Below are 17179 nucleotides of genomic sequence, written 5' to 3' on the forward strand. Positions count from 1 at the left end.
CCACAGCAGCCAGAGCCCTCGTCCTCAAAGGACAGCTCACCTTACTTCCAGGTACAGGAGCCCTCCTTTGCTCCCTGCTGCCTGTGATAACGTCCAGCCCCTGAGCAGGACAGTGAAGACCCCCCCTCCAGGGCCTCAAGCAGTCCTTACCGAACTCCACCACTTGCCATCGGGAACCCAGACCACCCACCCAAACGACTTGTTCCTTCCTGGAAGGACGTACCGCTGTGTCTTCCGACTCTGTGCCACGATTCAGGTGTTCGCCTCTACCTGAGACGCCTTTCCTGGTGCTGCCACCTGTGTAACTTCTGCCTGTGCTGCACAGCTCAGCGCAAACACCACCTCCTCCACGATGCTTCCCTGATGGGATTGAGGAAGCACTCTCCCTCCTCCAGTGGCCCATCTGCCTCGCCTGAAGAGCTAAGAGGCACACTCATCTGGAGCCATAATCCATCGCCGTGGGTCTAGCAGCTGAGGTAATTCTAGAGAGAACGTGACTCACATTTCTCACCAAGAGATCAGCATCCTGGATTCTAACTACTAATTAGCCACTCTCTGTTTCTCTCCATCTGTAAGGTAGAACAGTCTGGACAGAGTTCAAAGGAATTGGTTTTTCCCTGTAAATGCACTGCCCCCTTGAGATGATCACCATTGGTTGGCAGCTGAGACCGGTGGGCAAAGGAAGCAGGGGTGCAGCTGGGCCACCTCCTGGACACCGTGGGCAGCCCACAGATGGAAGCACAGGGGACACTCCCTTGCCACCCAGACAGGGACTGTAGTCAGGACAGAACCCTGCGTGCAGCCTCAGAGGCCACCCTGACTTTCTGCTCAAGGAAGCCTGGCAGGACACCAGAAAAGGCATGGCGGGTAGGCCAGTGCACAGAAGAAGCCACTCAGAAACTCATCAGTTGGGGCGCCTGGGTGGCTCAGTCTGTTAAGCATCCAACTTCGGCTCAGGTCATGATCTCACAGTTCGTGGGTTCAAGCCCCACGTCGGGCTCTGTGCTGACAGCTCAGAGCCTGGAGCCTAGAGCCTGTTTCAGATTCTGTTTCCCTCTCTCTCTCCATCCTGGCTCACACTCTGTCTCTTTCAAAAATGAATAGACGTTTTAAAAAATAACAATTAAAAAAAAAACTCATCACATCTGAGTCTGCCACAAACAGCTTATAAAACAACAACACAAAAACACACTTGGGCCACTTCCAATCTTGTCTGTCGGTGCCAACAGTAAGTCAGACTGAAGAGAGGAAGCCCTCAAGAGCCTAGACCCTGACCGTGGCTGAGGACCCAGTTCCTGTGGTGGCTGTTGCCAGCACACCCCAGAGCTGCTATGGAGACCCCCAGATGTCCCCCAGGACCGAGATCCCAGAACACTTTCAGAATCTAGACAGAAGCCCTAACTCTCATTCCAACCAACGGCTCCCTGGGCAATAACGCCGCCCTGGAGCAGACTCCTAGCAGGATGGCCCGCGTACAAGCTACTCGAGCTCCGAAGAGAGCCATCGGCTGCGCGGCCCGTCAGAAATCTAGGCCAGCTTTCCGGTGCACTGCAGGCCTGGACTACCAGTCCAACACCACACATAAACATCAGGCAGGTTACACACTGCCCCAGCTGACGGAAGAAAAAAACGACCGAGGCATAACTTAAAACTACTCTTGGCATTTATTGATTTCATCGGCCAGCAACTCCAAGGCAGAAATAATTGATGGGCCAAGTTGTACGAACTCCCTATCAATTTAACTTATATAATGTTTCTTCAGGGTCTGGATCAAAATCAGCCCTTGATAACTACAGTGGGTGAAGAAGGATGAGCTGACAGAGTGCAAATCCCGGCTATAAGCATGTAGCACAGCCGCGTGCTAGGACCCCCCTCCCACCCCGTAACTCAGAGCCTAACCACTTGGTCAGCTCTGGACACACCAGACCTAGGACCTCCTGCCACAGATCGCCTCAAAACCTTTGTGGTTAATCCTTTCAGAGCTTCAGGATCAGGGAAAACAAACCCTCCCCTACCTGTGCCATCCACCATGTTTTCATCAAGATCTGAAAGCTGAAAACGTCAGAGCTGGGCCTTGTGCTTAAATTCTAAAGTTCCCTCGGAGGAGGGGCACCTGGCTGGCTCAGTCAGTTGAGCATCCGACTCTTGATTTCAGCTCAGGTCGTGATCCCAGGGTCGTGAGACTGAGCCCTGCCGGGGCTCCTCGCTCGGCATGGAACCTGCGTAAGGCTTTCTCTTTCTCTCTCTCCCTCTGCCCCTCTCCCCTGCTTGCACTCTCTAAACAAAAAAAAAAAAAAAACAAAAAAACAAAAACAAACAAAACAAACAACAACAGCAAAAACTCAGCAGTCAGGAAGCATTTTCTGCGAAGGGACTACAGAAAAATATTTTAGGCTTTGAAAGCCATACGGTCTCTTTCACAAGCAACTACTCACCTTTGCCATTATAGCACAAAAGCAGTCACAGAAAACACTTAAATAAGCAAGCCGTGTTCCAACAAAACTTCATTATAGACAGTGAAATCTGAATTTCACACAATTATCACATGTCACAAAATTCTGAAAAACGACTCTTAGCTTGCAAGCCCTACAAAAATAGGCAGGAGACCATATGTAGCCTGTGGGCCACCAGTATGTCCACCCCTGCTTTAATGTTTAATTATGGTTTTGATCTGCTAGCAGTCTTTTGTCTTGCTGACCCAGGGCTTACTCCTATTTGTAGTGACGAGTAATTTTTTTCCTAACTTGCTAGCTTTCAGCACGTGTTCCGCCTCCCCCCCTTCTAGTAAGAAAACCCCTCTTTTCATCTGGGATATGCTCCTCCCAACAGCAAGTGTTTCTGAGACGGTGTCAACCAGAAAGCCCCATCTATCCTGCCCCGGGGGTGGGCTTATCACCAGCGAGGGTCGATCAGACCATCCTGGAACCGATGATTGGCCCAGAAGTGGGCAGGCACTCCAATCAGTGATTCTAGCCTAGAGGAGAACGGGCCAAGTTCTTTCTCTGGAAGACAGCACTAAGGACTGGGGCTAGTGAGGTCCATGCTGCCCCCAGTGAGAAGACTGACTGGAAAGGAAGCCCACACCAGGACGAGTAAAACCGAGAGGGAGCAGGCTCCTGACACTGTCACTTCAACCCCGTATTCATCCGAGCCTTCCAACAGGTAACCCACGGCAATATAGTCCCTCTTTTGATTAAGTAATCTCGCACTGGCTTTCTGACACAACCAAAGAATCTGGACGAATGAGATCACATCAAATTCTATTTGCAAGCTGGCAGGATAGCGATTTGTGCGTAAAAAAAATGACACTGGCTGGGTCCTGCTATGTATTTAGTCACTTTTCCCCTGTTGGACTCTAAGCTCCCAGAGAACACAATTCATTTCCGAGCCATCTTTATGCCTGTAGTGATTTACTCAGTACCCTGCACTTGGTAGGTATTCTATGAATATTAATACAAATATTACTTTACTCGGATGGGGGGAGCTACTGCGAGAAGGGCAAATAAACATGGAGGAACATGTGCACGTACCCACCCATGACCATACACCAGAATGTTACCCAGAGATTCTAGAGAAGACTTCCACCCCCAGGAGTCTCACTGACCTAACACCCACTCCCTGACTAACGGCCCATAAACCACACGCATCAAGCTGAGCCACACAGCCTGCTTCGCCCATTGAACACCCAGGGGAAATAGAAGATAGTGTCTGCACAACACCCGGACACAGTGAGAGAGGACTTCAGCCACCCCCCTCACCTCAGTCTGGTCGTTCTCTTTTTTCTTCTTCTCTCTTGTGACGGCACAGTGATTCAGTCTGGTCTAATTAAGTTGTTTCTTTCCAGTGCATCTTCTAACTCAGGCAAAAGGCCTGGGGGGCAAAGCATCCTGTGATGGGAACCGAAACCACCCCCTCAAGCAATAGGGACTGCCCCGAGGCCAGCGTGACAGACCCCAGGACGATGACGGACCTGACCTGTACTGCCCACCTGCCCGCACCCAGCGGCCTTTGTCCCCCGGTTTCCTTATATAAACCTGCAAGTATTTTCGGCACCTTAGGGACGCTAGTCTGCGGTCTTTCTGGTGTTGGCCTCACTGAAATTCCTCTCAGCTGGCCACATGCACGCACAAGGCAGGGTATCTCACTAGGACCAAAGGTCCTTCAACTCACCAGTCGACTCGAAATAAATGAAACACTTTCAAGGGACTACTAAGTGGCTGAAAAAACAGTACCTAAATGGCACCTGAAAACAGCCCGTCTCTCCCCAACTACCATTACTTCACTTCCTCGCACGGAAAAAGTAATGTCTAAGCACAGGTGTGCCTGGCTCTAGATCACCGACACATTCCCACGCGTGAGGCTAAAAAGGCCTAACTGGCCCGGCAGACGCAACCCCGCGGCTGCTCGCTGTGGACTCTGGGCAGCTGCTTTTCTGCTTCCACCACCCAGGCTCCCAACCAGAGGAGCCTTGGTCTCTGCCCGACTCAAGTGTGTGGGTTCCACTTTTCAAAAAATTCTCTGGCCTTTCCCAGGATCCTTCTAATGAGGAAGTTTCGAGATGCTTAAACCAAAGCAGACTGGTTTTTCCGTTGCTGGCCATCATAAAAAACTTCTCATCCAGCTGGCTAAGCAGCAGCGTGCACACATGGCCCACCGTGTTGGTCGAGCACGATTTTAAAGGCTTTGTAGGCATTATCTCAGTCCTCACAAGCTTGTAGGTAGACTATTTTCTCCATTTCCCTGAGGTTTGGAGAAGTTAAATGACGTGCCCAAGGTTACACATGTTAAGTAGCCCCATCAGAATGCAAACCCTGCCTTTTCTCACGGTGATCGAGTGGAAAAACTGGCCGTAATACTTTGTGGCTCCTTCCAACGAGGTAAGAGTCCATCCCTCTACTTTCTTAGTCCTGACTTGATCACATGACTTGCTTTCGCCAACAGGACATTAACACACCTGATGCACTCACAGGTTTCAATGGTGTTGAGCGTTGTGGGTTACCCCACTCTTATCACTGAAACCCCAAGACCATCATAGGAAGAAGCCAGGGCGTTAGCCTCTCGGAGGATGAGCGAAAACACGAGGCGAGGTCCAACCAACCAGCTCACAAACTCAGAGGAAGTAATAAACTGTTGATTTAAACTACTAAGTGTTGGGCTGGTTTATTACCCAGCAAAAGCTACCTGAAATAATCTCGAAGTTATCACCAGTAAATCACTATCAACAAGTAGGAACAAATAAAAATGCGAAGCAGAGGAAAAGCCTCTTCATTCTTCCCCGTTTTCCCTCAAGGACATAATGAGAAGTAACCGAGTTTAAATTTCATCAGGAAAGAATATATTTAGACCAGAGGAAGAACTTCCTGGCAGCAAGGAAGCCTAAAGACAGAGGCAGGGAGATTCACTGTCTCAGTGTCACCCTCACTCAGGTTTCCAGGAATCCTCCACTCACTGTTCTCGCCCAGCAATCATGTTGTGTAAGAATACCATTCCACAGCCCAGGCCTTACGGGGAATGCTTACGGGACTTCTGGAGAAGACGCCAACAGCAGGAGTCTGAAGAGCAGAGCAGTCAGGCCAGGCTGCCTGTACACACTGCTCATTGGAGCAGAAGTCCTAGTGACTTCCCCTCCTTAGCTGGGCAAGTAATGAACTCTCCAGCACAGAGATCTGTCCAGAGAGTCGTCTGGCTCACAAAGCCACTCTTCATGCCAAAGAACAGTAATTGGTGGAGCCGGAAAAGAAATTCCTGAGAAAGTGGGGGCAGTACTGGGCAGAAGGGGAAAAGCAAGTCGGTTGTTCCAGGAATGAGCTGAAACTTTCCTCTCTTCGGAACAGACATCAAGTTAGAACTCTCCATCAAGGACACAGAGCATGGTACATGGAAGGCAGTGGGAAGAGAGAAACACAGGACTAGATCAAGGACTGCGTTAAAAGTAGAAGACACGAGATCTTGGCCCCATTTCCCTGTTGATTCCTGTGTGTTCTGGCACAAGTTAATCACACATCCACCCATTTAACAACCCTTCAAGGGCAAGCTATCCTCTGCTGTTACATTAGAGACTGGGGATACGGAGATGAGGGAGACCTGTCCCCTGACTTGAGGAAACTCAGACTAGACACAGAAAAACAAACTCTGAGCTGCGGTTTCCACAACTGAAAAATGGGGAAGAGACAAGGCTGTTGTCAACAGTAAATGAGAAAAGTCACTACGGCACATAATACAGCACCTGGTACATAACAGATCCTCAATAAAGTCATTATTTATTAGCGTAAGAAAGGGATGGACACTGCACCAAAGGAATACAGAGAAGGAGCACTTAATCCACTTTGGGAAGAGGCTGGTTCCCGGAACGCTTCTTGAAAGACATGTCTGAGCTAAACGGTAACATTATTACCATGGTAACAATATAACTAAGCTAAACAGTAACGTTATTTATTAATAGCTTACTGAGGAAGCCCTTTTAATTCTCACAAGCATAGGAAATAAGTGTGTAATTTGCAATTACTGCTCTTTGGCATGAAAGATCCTCATTTTGCAGATGAATAAATAACTCAAGAGTTTACAAACCCTGTATGTAAAAGACTTAAGATTTGAACTTGAACTGGCAGATCCCCAAGCCTTGGTGCTATACTTAAAAAGCTGAGCAGACTTAGTCTAGAAAAGATATGAGTGTGAGGGACGGGGCAGGCTAAGGAAGTAAGGTTCCCAGGAAAGGCAAGTAATAATATGAGCAACGGTGAGAACACACAAGGTACAGCTCGAAAAAGGAATGAAATGTCACTGGGTCTCAAGTTCTTCACAAACTACACGAAGGCATAAGGGAGGCAATTGGCCTTTGTCAGGCCCTTCTTTACGCAAACCCTTTTGCAAGTTGCTTTCCGTATGTCATTTCCTTAATCCTCACGATATCCTAGGAGTAGGCAAGAGACTTCAATTTTATAGATGATACAATGGCTTTACGCCACCAGAGCTCTTTACAACACAAATGGTCCCTCTGAGTGAGATTTAGAGGTCATTTGCAGCCCTCGAACCCAGCCCCATGCTCAAAATATGTTCGTTTCTCCTCTCCTTTCAGTTACTCCTATTTCCTAGAAATTAATATACAAACAAAAATATTCTATCCTGGAACTCAGAGGTCTTAAAAAAAAAGAAAAAAGAATAAGGTCCACATACCGCCGGAAAAGCGTTCCCCACGCAAGTCATACCACACCTCCTTATTGATATGTTCCTTAATGGCCATTAGAAAAAGGACAACATGGTAGCTAGTGCAGTTAGAAAGTAGAAGGCTTTCTACAGTTTTCCATTTTAAGATTATAGTTTGATGCATATACACCTGTGAACCCACCACCAAAATCAAGATTTACTATTTTGATTACTCCAGAAAGTTCCCTCATATTCCTTTGAAGGCAATCCCCACTCCAGCCCCCATAACCCTCAGGCAACCATTAATCTAATTACAATGTTACTGTGGACTAACTACGTTTGTTGTAGATACTCATATAAATGGAATCATACAGTATATATTCTATTGTGCAGAGCTTATTTTTACTCAGCATGGTGTTTTTGAGATTCATCCAAACTGTTATCAACTGTTTGTTCATTTTTATTGTTGAGCTGCATTCCGTTGTTTGAATATATCAAAATTTGTTTATTTCAATTGTCTGGTGATGAGTATTTTGGCTGTTTCTAGTATGGGACTATTGTAAATAAAGATGGCATGAACATTTGTTCACAAGTCTTTGTGTGGACAAATGTATTCATTTCTCTTAATATGGAGAAGTAGGGTTGATGGATTGATTGTATGGTTTAATTTTAAAAGAAACCACCAAACTCCCTTTCAAAGTGGTTGTCCCTTTTCCTGGCTGCTCTTAAGAAACTTGCTTTATCACTAGTTTTCAGCAACATCACTGTTTTTGTTTGCTTTGGGTTTTTTTTACAGCGTTATTGGTATATAATTTTCATACAATAAACCCCAACACTTAAAGTGAATCATTTGATGAATCTATATATGTGATCATCAGCACAATTAAGATTATAAATATATCACCCCCACAAGTCTCCTTGTGCTCCTTTGTAATTCTTCCCTTCCTCCCCTTCCCTCACTCCCCAGGCAACCACAGATTTGCATTTCATCACTGCAGATCAGTTTGCAATTTCTAGAATTATATAAATGGAATCACACAGTATGTGCTCTTTTTTTGTCTGTTTTACTTTTTCACGTATCAATGGTTTATTCTTTTTATTGCTGAGTAATATCCTAGCGTATGGATGTACCACAATTTGTTTATCCATTCAACTACTGACGGACGTTTGGGTTATTTCTAGTTTTGGGCTTATACAAATAAAACTGCTCTGAACATTCATGGGCTTGAACGGACATATGCCTTCATTTCTTCAGGGAAAATCCTAAGAGTGAAATGGCTGCACGTAGAGTAGGCACATGCTTAACATTTTAGGAAACGGATAAGCTGTTTGTCAACATGCTTGCACCATTTCACATTTCGGCCTGCAGTGTCTGAGAGTTCCAGTTGCTGTGCATCCACAGTAACACACGGGCAGACTCTGCAGACGTTCCAGACATTCCAGTGGGTGTGGAAGCATAGCTCACTGTGATCTGAATTTACATCTCCCTCATGACTAATGATATTCAATTATCTTTTCATGTGCTTATAAGCCACTCATCTATCTTCATTAGTAAAGTGTCTGTTCAAATGTTTACCCATTTTTTCCAACCGGGTGATGTTTTTATTATCACACTGTGAGAGGTCTTTATGTATTTTAGACAAAGTCACTTGACAGATAAAGGTTTTGTCAATATCTTCTTTTCATGTGGCTTGACTTTTCATTTTTGTCAGTATCTTTTGAACAGCAAATGTTTTCATTTAGATGAACTTCAATTTCTTGACTATTCCTTTACAGTTTGTGCCTTTTGTGACCTATTTAAAAACTCAGGCTGAAACAGAGGTCACTCAGATAGTTTGTTTTCTTTCGAAAGTCTTATAGTTTTAACTCGTACAGTTAGATCTAAGATCCACTGAGAGTTCATCTTTGTTTACGGTGTGAGGTAATAGAGGGGGTTCATTTTTGTGCAAACGGATATACAGCTGTTCCAGAATCATTTGTCGACAAGATTATCCTCCCACTACTGAACTACCTTGGAATCTTTGTCAAAACCCAACTGACTACATGTACGTATCTATTTCTGAATTCTTCCTTCTGTTCTATTTGATCTGCTTAGCTTCACACCAATGGAACACTATTGATTATCACAGCTTTATAATAAATCTGGAAATCAGGTAGTCTAAATGCCCCAACTTTGTTGTTGTTCTTCAAAGCTGTTTTGGCTATTCTAGGTCCTTTGCATTTCCACACACATTTCAGACACAATTGGTCAAGTCTACAAATAGGTTACTGAGATTTTCAATGGGATGGCCTTCTATCTACACATCAATTAAAGCAAAACTGATGCCTTACCAATCCTGACAGTGGGGGTGGTTGCGTAACAATATGAACGTATTTACTGCCGGAAGTGTATGCTTAAAAATCATTAAGATAGTAAATTTTATGTTACGTACATTGTACAGTTTTTTTAAAAGCAATTCCAATCTCAGGATTTTTCACCTAATCTACCGTTGCTCCTAAGCCGCGGGCTGATTCCATCAGCCCACCCCGCTCCTCCTCAGCCCTCCCCCTCCTTGAACTTGACACCCTTAGCACACTGCAACACGATCCACAGCACTGGGTCTTCCATTCTTCTGTCCTCTGGCTTCTTCAGCTTTTTCTTTTTCCTAACAAGCTTCATTGAGGTATAATTTATATGTAATTTATATGCGAAGTGGTGCAAGTGGTCACAGCCACTGTAGCCGAAGGTTTGACGTTGGATAAATCCAGCCATCTACCACCTCAAGATAGAACGTTTCCAACCACCCCCCAAAAGTACCCTCACAACTTTTGATGTCCATTTCTCCCTAGACTTTCTGTCACTATAGATCCGTTGTTGTTTTCTCCATAATTTTATATAAACGGAAACAGTTTGTACTGTTGTGTATCAGGCTTCTTTCATGCAACATAAATGTATTTTGAGATTTAGCATCAGCAGCCTGTCCCTTTTCACCGGTGAATAGTATACTGTTACAGGAATATACCGTAATTTCTCTCTTTGCTGATTGAAGAACATTTTGGTTTTTTCTACCATGTAGACAGTTGCTTTCAACATGTGTATAGGAATCTGTATGGACATATGTGTTTCATTTATCTTGGATACATATCTAAGAGTGTATTATCATACAGTAAGTGTGTATGTACCTCTCTTTAAAAAAAAAAAAATCAGTTTCTTTTATAGTCAAACTCACATCCAGTCAGTCATGGCTTTGGGTCTATGCACTGTCTAGTCCAGTGGGAGGATGGTGACACTGGTGATTGGGTAACTAAGCTCCCATTGGGGCTCCAGCCTGGGCTAACTTGGTGACCATGGCTGTCACAGCCTCAGCTAACAGGTGTAACCTGTAACAGGCCAGACCAAAACAAGAGGGGGAACTTGCTGCCCTAGCCATCAAACTCACTAGTCAAAGACCTGGTGCGCCTGACTGGCTCAGTTAGTACAGTATGGGACTCTTGATCTCAGGGTCACGAGTTCAAGCCCCACCTTAGATGTAAAGATTACTTCAAAAATAACTAATAGTCAGGGCGCCTGGGTGGCTCAGTCAGTTGGGCAACCGACTTCGGCTTAGATCATGATCTCGCAGTCCGTGAGTTCGAGCCCCGCACTGGGCTCTGTGCTGACAGCTCAGAGCCTGGAGCCTGTTTCGGATTCTGTATCTCCCTCTCTCTCTGACCCTCCCCCGTTCATGCTCTGTCTCTCTCTGTCTCAAAAATAAATAAACGTTAGGGGCACCTGGGTGGCGCAGTCGGTTAAGCGTCCGACTTCAGCCAGGTCATGATCTCGCGGTCCGTGAGTTCGAGCCCCGCGTCGGGCTCTGGGCTGATGGCTCAGAGCCTGGAGCCTGCTTCCGGTTCTGTGTCTCCCTCTCTCTCTGCCCCTCCCCCATTCATGCTCTGTCTCTCTCTGTCCCCAAAATAAATAAACATTAAAAAAAAAAAAATTAAAAAATAAATAAATAAACGTTTAAAAAAAATTAAAAATAAATAAATAAATAATAGTCAAAGACTTGTTAATAAAAATTAAAAATACTATTCAATGGCTTTTACACCACAACAAAACACAAAAGAGGATGCAACAACTTTTGATTTCAGCTCAAATTCAAAGCATACTAACTAGCAAGTAATTTCTTACCTCTGTGCATAATCTTGTGCTTCTCCCTCAGGTATGTCAGACCTTTTATTACCTGGAGGAAAGACAATGTAACAAGATGGGAAACTGAAGTGGGGGTGGTTAAAATACAGTCAGCCTCTCTATTTTAAAATGATATAGAAAATATTTCAACTAACATCGCAAAATTGCCCTCTTCCCTTATTTTTTATTTGATTTCCAACCTGTCATATCAAGAAAGCATCTTTTTAGATGATATATAGTTATTTTTAAGCAATGTTGATTATTTCAAGTTTATACAACTTTACAAACCCCTGTGCTTGGGGCTCCTGGATGGTTCAGTCGGTTGAGCATCTGACTCTTGATTTTGGCTCAGGTCATGATCTCACGGTTCATGAGATTGAGCCCGTGTCAGACTCTGTGCTGACAGTGCACACAGACTGCTTGGGATTTTCTCTCTCTCTCTCTCTCTCTCTCTCTCTCCCTCCCTCCCTCCCTCTCTCTCTCTGCCCCTGTCCCTCTCGTGCACGTGCATGCTCTCAAAGTAAATAAACTTATATAGGAAGGAAAGAAGGAAGGGAGGGAGGGAGGGAGGGAGGGAGGGAGGGAGGGAAAGAAACAAAGAAAGAAGAAAAAGAAAAGGAAAAGAAAAAGAAAAAGAGAAAAGAAAAAGAAAAAAGAAAACTTGTGTTTGGATTCTTTTTTTTCTAAAGTTGCAAATATAAAAAAGAGGCCTTCTCCTGCCACAAATGGGAATTCTTTTGGATATCCCGTCTATTTCTCCAGATACAGATTTTAAGATAAAGGAAGTCGCTTTTCTAGTTCTGGAGACAGAGACAGACAGAGAGAGAGAGAGTATGTTGTATCTAGGATTTAGACAGAGAAAATTCTAGTGAGAAAACCCCACTTTCCTTACAAACTTCCCTTAGCTAACTTACTATCTTCCTCCCTTGTCCATTTCCTGCCAACTCATTAACTTATCAATGAGGGAATTTGGAAGAAAAATTATACAATATACTCACAGCAATGCTAACTTTTCCTAAAATTTGTTCAGGGATTCTTCCAGCTTTCTTCAGGACTTGATCCAAGGAACCCCCATCCTAAGAACAAGAACACCAACCCATTTAGTGACGGTGTTTTTAACTATTCTTTCAAGTGTTAAACTTTGGCAGGAAAGTGAATGACACATGTGGCAAATCCTCCTGGAAGGGTACCCTTTGGTTTGTTCCAGACCTCAAAGACAGAAATGTACAGCATTGTGGGAGCTATCAAATAACTAGAAACTCAAATTGTGAATAATCATTAAACCAAGGACTAATTCAGGGATCAAAAAAAAAAAGACTTGCACTGGGGCACTTGGCTGGCTCACTCAGTGGAATATGTGATTCCTGATCTCAGGGTTGTGAGTTCAAGCCCCATACTGGGTGTAGAGATTACTTCAAAATAAAATCTTAAAAAGGTTTGCACTGAACTGACAGAACAATGTATGGTTGGGACCAGAGGCTCTAGAGGCAAACTGTCTAAATTCACCAACTCTGTTGCTTCTTATCAGGAGAACTCTGACCAGGTTACTCACAACTTGTAAAACGGGGATGATATCTTAAAGCTATTAAAATAATCATAGGGCTATTATAAGTATTAAACAAGCTGGTACATATAAAGGTCTCAGAACAACATCTAGCCCACAGTAAGCGCTCAATAAATGTTAGCCATTTGATCATCAGCGTATGTCACAACTTGTATTGGAGATTATCCTAAAAAATCACAGCTAATCGAAAGAAGAACGTCATAGAAAGCAACAATTCCTTCCACAAATCTTACCAAGTGCCGTGAACAGCGTTAGGTTCTATGGAAGATAAAGATACAAACAAAGAACTACTTCTTGTCCTTGTTAAATGTACAAACTAGTAGGGTAAATATACAGACTCTGAATATAACGAAACAGGATATAGGTTTAAGAAAACGTTACACATGCAGAAGAGAGAAGAAATTCTGACTTCACTTAAAAGATGGCATTTGAGTTTATGTCTTACTCAAAGAAGGAGTATGACTTCTATACCTGGAAAGGGGGAGGTACACGGCAGAAAGGAGAATGAAACACACGACACACGTGGGATATGAAGCCAGCCCTGTGGGGCTCACACACCACGGCCTTCTCATTCGTGGATTCTACACTGTAACCTGAGATCGTGAAGAAAAGCTTCACTCAAGGAACCCTGACGTAGCGAGGCACGGCTACATTCATAGGCCATGGCTTCCAGCTGCCAATTATCAGTCGCAATTTAAAATCATCCTCAGAAGTAGAGACAATTCCTGCAAACTCAGATTTTTAGATTTTTAGAGTATCTCATCTACACTGAGCAGTTACCAGTATCATCTATCATTTATTAACCACCTCTGTGAAAGGTATAGGGATATGAGAGAAACTAGGGATAGAAAAAACTAGACACAGGAGGAAACACACACACACACACACACACACACACACACACACACACACACACTCAACAAGGCAAGGCACCTTAAATTCTCCTCTGAAACAAGGCAGGAACCGAACAGTTGGATGAGGAGAAGAGACATCACTACAGGTGCTCAGAGGAGGAAGCAATTCCTAGACAAAGTGGCAAAGGAAGGACTGGAAACAGGAGGGACACGGAAACCACACCTCAGAAGCGGACGAGACATGGCCAAGCAGAAAGACATCCCTGTAAGCTTTCTGCCTCCAAAGTCACCCAGCCGCGATGACATATCCGGGAGCATAAGGTCACAGAACAAGGCACAACACGATTAAAAAGAAGGACAGAACATAATCCCACTCTTATAGACATAAAAAAATGTTTGTGTAACTCACACAAAACCAGAACATCCAAAGTGTCATCAAAAGCTATTTCTAGTCTATGTAGGAAGACAATCAGGGATTTTGGTTGCATGATAGTTTCTTCTCCGTGCTTTTCTAGGGTTTATAAATTTTTACAATGAACAAATGTTTTGCCCTTTTAAATTACTGAATTCCTTTAAGAAAGTGGAGAATTAAATCTACAATCAATTCAGAGCACTTACTGAGCATCCATTTTGTGCAAAGGCACTGTAAGACAGATACAACACTGCTTTCTTTTGAGACGGTGAGAAACTAAGATTCATTCAGGGGTACAGACTCCTCAGGAAATGTCTACTAAAATAATGCTAAAAAAAACAGATTATCCACTGAAAGATTCTAAGCTTATGCAAAGGAGTGTTGGACTAATCACTTTCTGTCACAGTCAACTCTGGATCACAGATGCTGAGGGAAAAGAAAGCAGGACAGGTGTGAATTCTCAAATGCACCTGAATACCCCCAAACATGTTTGTCTTCTATTAATGGTGGGCAGGTCAGATGACCCAGGAGCACGATGGAAGATCCTAAATTTCAACCTAAAATTTCCTATGTGCCATACTTTTCACCCAGACACGAGGAATCACTGATCTAGAACCGAACAGAACTCCCATGGGAACACATTTATTTTTCCAAGAGTCCTTGGAAGAGCCCTGCCCAAGCTGTGACCCAGGCTGAGGTGTGAGTCACCCTGTGAGCCTGGCTGCCTTCACGATGCTGCAGATCCCTGGTGGCCGAGTCAGGACATCAGAGCCCAGGTAACCACACCCAAGTCTCCCAGAAACATAATAGCACCTCTCAGTTTCCTTCGCCAATGGGAAGAGGAACTCCAGTGCACAAAGTTTCCAAGCCATTTCTCTTTTGCTTCCAGTTGAATGTAGTTTCAGATCCTTTGTTTGATCGGCTGCCTGATTATCAGGGAGGAGGACTATCCACTGAAAACTAGGTAACAAAGCAACTCTGTCAAAATCTGATTCAAATGAGGTAGAAATGCTAACCCCGTGGTTCTCAGGTTCCACAGCCTAGGACAGCAGGCAGCCCAGCTCACACTTTTCCCTGGGGTTGTGGTACACATTCTTGTTAAAAAGGAAAAAAACTCGGCTCTCTTTCCTTTCACCTCCTTCAGAGCTATAAGCAGAGTTACAGTGTGAACAATGGGATTAGCAAGATTCAAGAAGCATGAACCACAGTCAGAATTACCCAGGGCTGCCTCCAACTCACCTTACAACCTTTTAATTCCACTTCACTGTTGCCAAGAACTTGCCTTCCCTGACTAAAGCTGCTGAAATTGTGCTTATTTTTAGAAGGCAATTATTAACTAAGTCAATGGCGCTTTTGTGAAGGTTTTCTATAGAAGAGACAAATGCTTTGGGGGGGGGGGGGTGGGGAGAGATCAAAAGCTTTTCCTCCTGCATGAGAACCATCAGCCCTGAGTCCTCAGTTCTCTGGGTGCTCAGCTACCACCTGAGCAGGAATCTACCTCCCCAAAGGCAAGAGCGTTCCTGTTCTGACCGGGGGGCATCCATTTACTCCTTGAGTCTCAAAAATTCAGACTGGGCAGCACAAGCACAGTTTACTTCTACAAAAGTCAGCCCCTGGCTGAGTGCTTTAGAAGATGGGGCCCAATGGATGCCAGTGACACAAATGCACTTTAAAATGCGTCTAAGAAATGATGTGAGCAATGGACAGACAGATGGGCAACATGCGGTAAAGCAAACATAGCAGAACAGTAATTGCAGAATCTAGGTGGGGGGTTTACAGTGTACATTACACAGTTCCTTCACCTTGCTTTGTGTTTGAAACTGTCATGATAAAAAGCTGGGGGAAATGTTAATGACCTAGAACACACAAGGACTGTGACATACACAGAAACAAAGAACCTCTGAAGTTGGGATGTGGTTAATGAACAGAGCTCTACATGACACCTTTGAGAGGTGGAAGCTGAGACAAAGCGGAAATACCCAAAGAGAAGTAGCCACCAGCAGTCAGAATTTTCCTGTCAGAGGCGGCCAGGATGGGAGCTCTCCTGCAGAAAGGCCTACTCAGGGACCAAGAAGGGGTGAGAGGGTCCAGGGTTAGACCAGAGAGCTACTCTGGAGCATGGCTGCCTGGATTTCAGGCCACAACAGCTTCACTACAGGGTTCCATCTCTGGTAGCTCTGAGCCTCTCCACTAAAATCAACAGACTGTTCCAGCTGCTCTCTGGGCCTATGGGTATCTAGGAACAGAAGACTCTATTGTGGACTCCAAGGCCTAACTCTCTTCCACTGGGTCCCAGGCCTGTCCATGCCCTCCGCCATCTTGGCCTCCTTCATTCGGCCGCTCAACACCTATCACCTAATAGATGCCAAACACTGTGCTTGGCCTTCAAAAGGTTTTGACCCTCCCACCTTCTGAAAGTCAGTTTTCTAGGCTCAGGTCCCTCCCTGGGTAACTCCAGAGATATCTTCTGCTTCAGTGACTTATGAGGGAGGATCCTACCCTACCCACAGAGCCAAATCCACTGGAGGAACGCTGACCTGCAGATACTGAAACTGGGCCAAGAGAACGGGAAGCCAACCCTTGTCATGTCCTGAGTCATCCTGTCCTCTTGGAGGGAAGGGTTGAGTGGCAAGGACAGAGCAAGAGGTACAAAGGTTGTGATCAGTATCTATGAATCCAAAGTGAATGAAGGATTTCACAATGAGCAAGCCTCACCACAGATCAATTTAAGACAAATTAAAAAAAAAAAAAAAAACTGAACTGCACATAGCAAGAGGTGAAATAAGGCCAATAAAACAGGTCCCAGCAAGTTGTGAATAAATGAAAAGGCCACTGCCTATCCATGTTTGGGGCCTAATCCTAACATCTGAAGCAAGCACCATGGAGTTCAATCATGCTCACCCTACAAACAGCGCCCTGGTTCCTCTAACAAAGGGAGAATTCCGAGTTGCACAGAACTTGGAGGTAACCCAGGAAAGAATCTGATTGTTCCAAAGACTGCAGGCGTGAGACGACACACACCTGGTGCTCAGAAGCCCCTCCATCCACACTGACAA

At 44.7% G+C, this 17179-nt stretch overlaps 1 protein-coding gene across 2 annotated transcripts in view; it reads right to left on the reverse strand.

The window, feature by feature from the left end:
• The window catches only part of MAP2K1 (mitogen-activated protein kinase kinase 1), a 78914-nt gene that overhangs the window by 18791 nt on the left and 42944 nt on the right, over positions 1 to 17179 (reverse strand). For both annotated transcript variants that reach the window (XM_045449355.1, XM_045449356.1), the window contains exons 4-5: positions 12292 to 12369; positions 11294 to 11345 (exon numbers count right to left, since the gene is read on the reverse strand). In XM_045449355.1, the coding sequence (XP_045305311.1) occupies positions 11294 to 11345; positions 12292 to 12369 (130 nt within the window). The remainder of the gene's footprint in view (positions 1 to 11293; positions 11346 to 12291; positions 12370 to 17179) is intronic.

This window comes from Leopardus geoffroyi, chromosome B3 (genome assembly GCF_018350155.1).
Source record: "Leopardus geoffroyi isolate Oge1 chromosome B3, O.geoffroyi_Oge1_pat1.0, whole genome shotgun sequence".
Classification (NCBI taxonomy): domain Eukaryota; kingdom Metazoa; phylum Chordata; class Mammalia; order Carnivora; family Felidae; genus Leopardus; species Leopardus geoffroyi.